General features: G+C 35.1%; 2 protein-coding genes across 4 annotated transcripts; one reads left to right on the forward strand and one right to left on the reverse strand.

The window, feature by feature from the left end:
• Positions 1-435: 435 nt before the first annotated feature.
• On the reverse strand, positions 436-1,506 carry LOC115713584 (uncharacterized). The gene is made up of 2 exons (XM_030642071.2): positions 1,120-1,506; positions 436-1,024 (listed from the first exon to the last, which is right to left on the reverse strand). The coding sequence occupies exons 1-2, from the start codon at positions 1,504-1,506 to the stop codon at positions 503-505; spliced, it is 909 nt and encodes a 302-aa protein (XP_030497931.2). The 3' UTR covers positions 436-502.
• Positions 1,507-5,246: 3,740 nt separating this feature from the next.
• LOC115714971 (transcription initiation factor TFIID subunit 13) lies at positions 5,247-7,284 on the forward strand. 3 transcript variants are annotated; one of them, XM_030643739.2, is made up of 6 exons: positions 5,247-5,749; positions 5,992-6,114; positions 6,200-6,237; positions 6,430-6,489; positions 6,570-6,644; positions 6,871-7,284. In XM_030643739.2, the coding sequence occupies exons 2-6, from the start codon at positions 6,015-6,017 to the stop codon at positions 7,021-7,023; spliced, it is 426 nt and encodes a 141-aa protein (XP_030499599.1). In that variant the 5' UTR covers positions 5,247-5,749; positions 5,992-6,014; the 3' UTR covers positions 7,024-7,284. The 3 variants fall into 3 exon arrangements, with proteins under 3 accessions (XP_030499599.1, XP_060970002.1, XP_030499598.1); XM_061114019.1 differs by having other exon boundaries at positions 5,250-5,749; positions 5,887-6,114; XM_030643738.2 differs by having other exon boundaries at positions 5,250-5,749; positions 5,984-6,114.
• The last annotated feature ends 261 nt before the right edge of the window (positions 7,285-7,545 follow it).

Raw genomic sequence — 7,545 nt, forward strand, 5'->3', positions numbered from 1 at the left:
AACAGAAGCACTTGCACCTACCGAGGTTTAACATAAATTTTTAGTTTATTTGTATCGTGATGGGTTGGACTATTATGTATTGTTATTGAATTAATGTTGGACTATTTTAAACATTAGAATTTGTGATATTTTATGTTTACATAATTATTATAATTTGTTGCACGAAAGAAAGGCGTAAAATTTGTATGAACTCTTGAAAAAACATAAACAAACCAATAAAAAAAAACCATTTACATTGTTATCTTAAAAAATACCAAATAAAAAAAATGACTGTTCATGCTAAATTCTGGTAAAACAAATCTACACACCAGCGCTCTCTAAATTTCTTCATATTCTCATCGTGCACATTATCAAACGTAGTCTCCAACATACTATGCTCGATGTGCTCTATCACGTACATCCCGCAGCGATTCTGCATTTGTATGAGATAATAAAAAGTAAATGAATAAAAGTGTGCAAATTAAATTCAAGTTAAATAACAAAAAAATCAATTGTAATTAAGTTACCTTGTCTTTGTCTGTGGAACAACGGCCCGATCCATGACTTTTGAAGTGAAATTTCGAATTCGGCTCTCTGAGGCGGTAAGTTGAGGCAAGAGGATCATGTCATGACTCTCGAATAGGCCAGCCTGCAGCAGCAAATTCGGTAGTAATTTTTCCCACATTTCCAGGTGACGGTTCAATTCGTTCGTGGAAATCGATCCGAGGCTGGAGTCAAATATGTTCAACAACCAATGATCCAGATCTATCTCTAATGCCACCCAATGCTTTGCTCTATCGAAGTAGAGGGCCATATATATTCTCTCCTTGTTCTTCCAACTGGCCAAGAATTGACTTTCATCCCCTCGGATCAAATCTAATATGCCCTCGTCCCACTGATAGTTAGCCTGGTCATCACCCGCAGCTTCCCACCGAGCAATAACTCCTGCTGGGAAAATACACGGCATTATGACACATCTATTCGGGTAGGACTCGGGATAAAAGTGTTGCCGCCTCCTCATCAAATGGAATGCCGCATCCAAATGCTAAAACATGAAAATTAAATATGTCAGAGTTAAATAAAAAAGAGTTAGATAAAGTCTTTAAAAGCAAAAGCAGTAAAAAAGTCTTAAAAACTTACATCGTTCCCAAGCCAAAATTTCGGAGTATGCAGTTCGAGGAACCAAGACGAATGGTATCGACCGGTGAAGCACTCTCTCGGGTAATTGTTCCCAATCTGGCCGAGTACCCAATCGTGAAAAGTCTTGAGCAGCTTCCGATCAACCACTCTAAGTGGGTCCGCATTCACGAGTGTCGAAGTAGCCCTAGCCTTCTTCTTCATTTCAGTGTACTCAGCGAACCACCTAGGCCGCCTTCTCTTCCTCCGGTTCTCCATGACTTCTGGAGCTGTCTCTAACACCTGCACCTCAGAATCCTGAGTATCCCCGTCTTGGTGATATTCGTCTTCTCGGGTGTACGAACATGTCATCATCATCCGGTTGGTAATCATTTGGGAGAATGAAGTCATCTTCGGTGTCCGAGCCTCCTCTTCGGTTGTGGCCGTGGCCGTGGCCGTGGCCGTGAATCCTGCCGCCGCCTTCCGGGATCTTGCAGGAGCGTCATTATGGTCTTCAACTGATCCATAATCGCCGTTTGTCCTCTTAGCAGAGCGGCCGCCCCCTCTCCACGGTCTCCAACCTTGCCAAAATGGCGGGGTATCTTGGATCGCGAGCCTCCGAGGTCTTGGGAATGGAAGCTGACGGGGGAACAGGAGGACCCTGTGACGCTGCAAGTGGGTCAACACCAGACCCATCAGGAACTGAAGCTGCAGATGGGTCAACACCAGACCCATCAGGAACTGAAGCTGGAGATGGGTCAACACCAGACCCATGCAGGCTGCGGGCGGTGCACGTGGAGGAGACGATGGAGGTGGTGTAGAGTCTTTAAATATTCGGGCTGCCTCCGCTCGCTCTTCCAATGTGGAGGCCGGCTTTTCGGCTGGCTTCGCAAAGCATCTGTGTTGGTTGCCCATCCTCACCCAACACAAGTTCCTCCAAGTCAACAAATAACGGAGGGCGACCCCAGGTTATGTAACTCACAAACTCAACCTCGTTCGGCCGAGGACATAACACGGAGTACACTGTCAACTGAAAAATATAACAAATATATTAATATAATATATGGAAATTAACGTGAATTCAAAATAAAGCGTAACAAACTTACATTTTTCGCAAATAATCTGGTGACTTCATCCTTCCCGAGTGTAGTTTTCGGCTTACTTTCCCAGTTGACCATTCTCGGAAAGCCATGCGACCTCCTCACTGCATACTCGTTGCCCAACTGTAATATGGCCTCGTATGCCCAATACTGCAACGCCGCGGCATAGCCGTAGGCTGAGTATTTTGCCTCCTTCTGAGTGACTCCCTTCTCAATCTTTTTCAACATCTTATTCTTCACATCCAAGTAATCCTTGTTACAACTTTCCATCAGCTTGGTGTAAGAAATCTTTCCCCAGGGATACTCGTAGAAGAATGGAAGGTTATCAACCATTCTTATCACAAAAGGAGGAACGGCAGTCTTCTCCTCCTTACCAGTGAGGACGCCCATAACAAACAAGGCCATCCCCAACTTGTAAACATCATCAGCTTACGTGCGGCTCTCGAAAACTGCGCGGTTGGCGAAGGTGATCGAAGCACTACCGTTGAAATATTCTGAATCAACCGGTCGAGCTTCCATTTTGTTTGATGTCTTCCTCGGTAGGTAGGGCAATAAGTTTAACCCGGTGACCAAGCCGAACTCCACCCTCCCAAATCTACATCTCTTCCTTCCCACATAGAAATGGACCTCGTCCGGCTTGTCAGATTTTATTTTGTGAAGCATCAACTGATGAAAAAATGCTCCAGAAAATTGTATGGGCGCTCTCTCGAAAAACTGCTTGAAAGGGGATTCCCTCACCCTGTCCAATAGGTTAAATTCTTCAAATTTATCCTTAATCTTCGGGTAGTAGTAACTACCCCCGCGCCATGTGACACGGCCAGTGTAATGGTCCGACACTGGAATTATAAGATGTGCACTTCCCTGAAAAAAAAAACCAACAACGATAATTAATAATTAATAATACAAAAATACAATTGGTAATATACTTACATAATTAATAACCAACAACGATAAATAATTAATAATAAAACATAACCAATAATGAATAAAACAATAAAAAATAAAACAATAATTCATAATTAATAATTAAACAATAATCAATAAAACAATAAAAATTAAAAAAAATAATCAATAATTTATACTAAAAAAATAATACATAAGTAATAAAATAATAAAAGATAAAACAATAATTAATAATTAATAAAACAATATGTAATTATTACAAAAACAATAAAAAATAAAACAATAATTAAAAATTAATAAAACAATAAAAATTAATACAATAAATAATCATTAATAATAAAACAATAATCAATAAATAATAAAATTAATAAGACAATAAAAATTAATACAAAAGTTAATAATTAATAATAAATAATAAAACAATAATTAATAAATAATACAAATTTATAACACAATAAAAATTAATACAAAAGTTAATAATTAATAATAAAACAATAATTAATAAATAATACAAATTCATAATTAATAATTAATAATTAGTAAAATATTAATAAATAATAACACAATACAAATTAAAACAATAATTAACAATTAATCATAAAATGTTAATTAATAATTAATAACTAATAATTAGTAAAAAATAATAAATAATAACACAATACAAATTACTACAATAATTAATACTAAAACATTAATTAATAATTAATAAAAATACAATAATTAATAAAACAATAAAAAATAATACAAAAATTAATAATTAATAATAAAACAATAATTAATAAATAATACTAAAACAATAATTACTAATTAATACTAAAACAATAATTAATAAAACAATAAAAATTAAAACAATAATTAATAATTAATAATAAATTAAAAATTATTACTTACCAATAATTAATTAAAAAAATACTTATTAAGTCATTAAAAATAAATTAATACCTAAAACAATCACTAAATAATATAATAATAAATTAATACCTAAACAATTACTAAATCATTAATATTAAAAAAAAAAAAAAATTAAAATCGGGTCGATTGGCCCGATGGCCCGATTGGGTACCCATCGGACCCATCGGTCCAATCGGACCCATCGGTCCAATCTCCCTGCCCATACAGCATGTTAGTCCGACCCAACATCGGACCCATACACGAACACCCCAATCGGACCATCGGACCCACCCCCAATCGGACCATCGGACCCACCCCCAATCGGACCATCGGACCCACCCCCAATCGGGCCATCGGACCCCCCAATCGGACCATCGGGCCGGTCGTCTTCCCCAGATCCGAAGCCCATTTTTCAGTCGGGATTCACAGTGTAATCCGAATCCCATTTTCACAAAACAACCTAAATCTAACCAATAATATCTCACAAACAATCTCAAACAAAATAAATCTTTAAATCCTTTCTAAAAAAACAAAAAAAAAACCATACCTTTGACATTTTCGGAGTGGGTCGATGTTGGGAGTTCGTCGAAGGTCGGAGTTGCGAGCGTTCGGGTTGCGTTGGTCGACTGTGTTCCCTGGTCGTTTGGGTGTCACGGGTCCGGCGACTGTGTGGGTTTTTTGGTTTTTGGGGGTGTGGGTTTGATGTGTGGGAAATCGGCTGAGAGAGACGAAGAGAGAGGAAGACAGAGGCTGATTACAAATGAGAGGGGTAGTTTAGGAAAATTGATAAAATGGTCATATATTACCAATTTTTATAACTTTGCATTTAGAAGACAAATTTTTAGGTTATTTAAGCATAGAAATTCAAATTTCCCTTTTGAATTTAATAATTGCGATTGAAACTGCATCGCATTATATATTACAAAATTACTAATTTTTTCAATATGATTTTTTTTTCATATAAGAACAAATATTACATGTATATATAGTATTACCCATTAATGTGTAATAAATAAATTTAACTATAAATATTAATTTAAAAAATATTAAACCATTAAATTTTAAAGACAATCAAATATAATGGTCTGATAATTAATATATATGTTATAATATTAAAATTTTAATAATATTTTTGTTTATTGTTAAAATTTTATTAGATTAATTTTTTTATTATAATATAATAATTATGATAATATAAACCATTCAAACCCAGTACAAATAAATTGCAAAAATGCAGTTTAATTTAAAAAAAAAAAAAAAAAAAGCCTACGCACCACTTCCACATGGAACACAGTATATTTAAGTTTGGATAAAAATCCTAATTAGTGAATTAAAAATTAGAAACGTGGATTTAGCCTTGACGGAAAAGAAGTGTGATTTAGCTCAGCTCAGTCCAACTCCACCCGCTGCTTTTCGAATCGTTTCTTCTTCATTTCATCCCTCCAATTCAATACACACCACCAATGCCTTTCTAGGGTTTCTTTTCCCCAATTTCATTCTCACGATCTTCTCTTTTCAACCTGCGATTTCATACAGAAAACGACAACTTTGTGTCTTTTCACCCAATTTACGTTGTCATCTTCAATCACCTTCGTTCTTGTTCAAACTTCAAAGTAATTGTGCCTCAGCCTGTCAATTTTGGGTGGAATGATTTGTGGTTTCAGCCAGACGATGCTTGTAGAGAAGCTTCTATAGGAAGGCTAAGCATTCCGGCTACCCCCGTTCTTCGCCGCACACTACCGTCTGAATTTTGACCGACGGTCAGTATCACATATCGCAATTTTTTTTTATGGAATTTCTGTTTTTCTTTCCCTTTTAAATCAACTGAAGGATTTTTATGGTATAATTCCACCTATCGCTCTATAATTTTTTTTTAATTAATGGTTTAAAGCTTCAGGCTATGGCTTCCTGCTCGGTAAGGGTTTGAAATTGTTTATAGTATAGTAATTTAATGAGCTATTGGGTGATGGCAATAATCTCGGAACACATATCAGATTATCAGGGGTGAGTTATTGTGAGTAGAAGATGAACACTTCTGCCGGAGCATCTTCAAAGCAGAAAGCTGGAGCCTCGCAGTCTTCTGAAACTTCGTCTAAGCGCAAACGAGGAGTCTTTCAGAAAGAATGTAAGTTATGATTGTTAGAGGCAGTTGAAGATTTCCCAAAGCAAAATCTCATTATTTTTTTACTTTGCTGTTTGTGGATTTGCAGTGCAGCATATGATGTATGGTTTTGGGGATGATCCTAATGTGAGTTTCTCTGATACACCTGACAATTTCATTCGAGCTTACAATGCATCATTGTTTACTTTTAGTATGAAATTTCTGTAATTTATTTTGCTGTGATGTTTTCTTATACTGACAGTAATAGAGAATTCAGTGTGACCTCTTTTTTTCATTTTTGCTTTTGTTTTTAATTAATTCTTTTGTGTTTATTGTCAGCCTCTTCCAGAAAGCGTGGCACTTATGGAGGACATAGTTGTAGAGTATATCACAGATTTGGTAATTTCTTTCTGATTTTATTCTTTACCAAGTAAGATCCTTAGAGAGAGTACTTTACTGTTGTCTTAATTTTACTGCAGGTACATAAAGCACAAGATAATGGTTCAAAGCAGGGAAAGCTATCAGTTGAGGACTTTCTTTACTTAATGCGGAAGGTGTGTCTTAATAAGTAGTACTATAGTAGTTATATTTGGTTTTAAACATATAATGCACATCCTAAGTTATCAAAGACACGTTTGTGGATTATAGGGACCCCTTTCTTTATGTGGAAGCATCTCCTGCTATAAATCTTTCTTGATTCCTTGGTTGTTTAGAATGTAATTTTCCATTTTGGTTGGTAGAGAAATGATAAATCAAAATAACCACATTTTTAATGTGCAGGACTTTCGGAAACTTAACCGGTGTAAAGAATTGCTATCAATGAATGAGGAGCTCAAACAAGCAAGAAAAGCTTTTGAGACAGATGAAGAGAAGCTGAGAAAGGCTTTTGAGGCAGATGAAGATAATAAGTTGGTGGTTCAACAGAATGATTGAAGAGGAAGAGTAGGTAATTCTTTGAATGATGAAGTATCCTTATTATTCTTTGGATGGACTCCAAGTATTGTTTAGGATCTTTGTTAATTCAATACCTCGATGAAAATTATTGAAAAAACTGAGCACGTTACAAGTAATGTTGTCATATTAGTAAATCTAGTTATTCAAGTTAGAACCGTTTTAGTAATCCATGTATATATCCCATGTTAGTTTGGTTGTATGGTATTTTACTCGTTATTCCAGTGGCATCATATTTCTTTCTTTCTTTTTCCTCCGTTTTTTATTATTAATTTTTAATAAGAATGTATTTATATATCTATTCTATATAACGTGTGCCTATATAACTGAAATTCTTGTTTTTATGAGAAATTCATGGATGACTTTTTATTTTTATTTAATAAAATAATAAAATATTATTTATATATAATAAAATAATAATAAAACAAATCTCATTAATATTTGAATTGATATTTGAACTGATATTCTAGAATCACAACTCATTTAAAAAGAAAACAACCGGAG

The sequence above is a fragment of the Cannabis sativa genome, chromosome 4 (assembly GCF_029168945.1).
Source record: "Cannabis sativa cultivar Pink pepper isolate KNU-18-1 chromosome 4, ASM2916894v1, whole genome shotgun sequence".
In the NCBI taxonomy this organism is placed as follows: Eukaryota; Viridiplantae; Streptophyta; class Magnoliopsida; order Rosales; family Cannabaceae; genus Cannabis; species Cannabis sativa.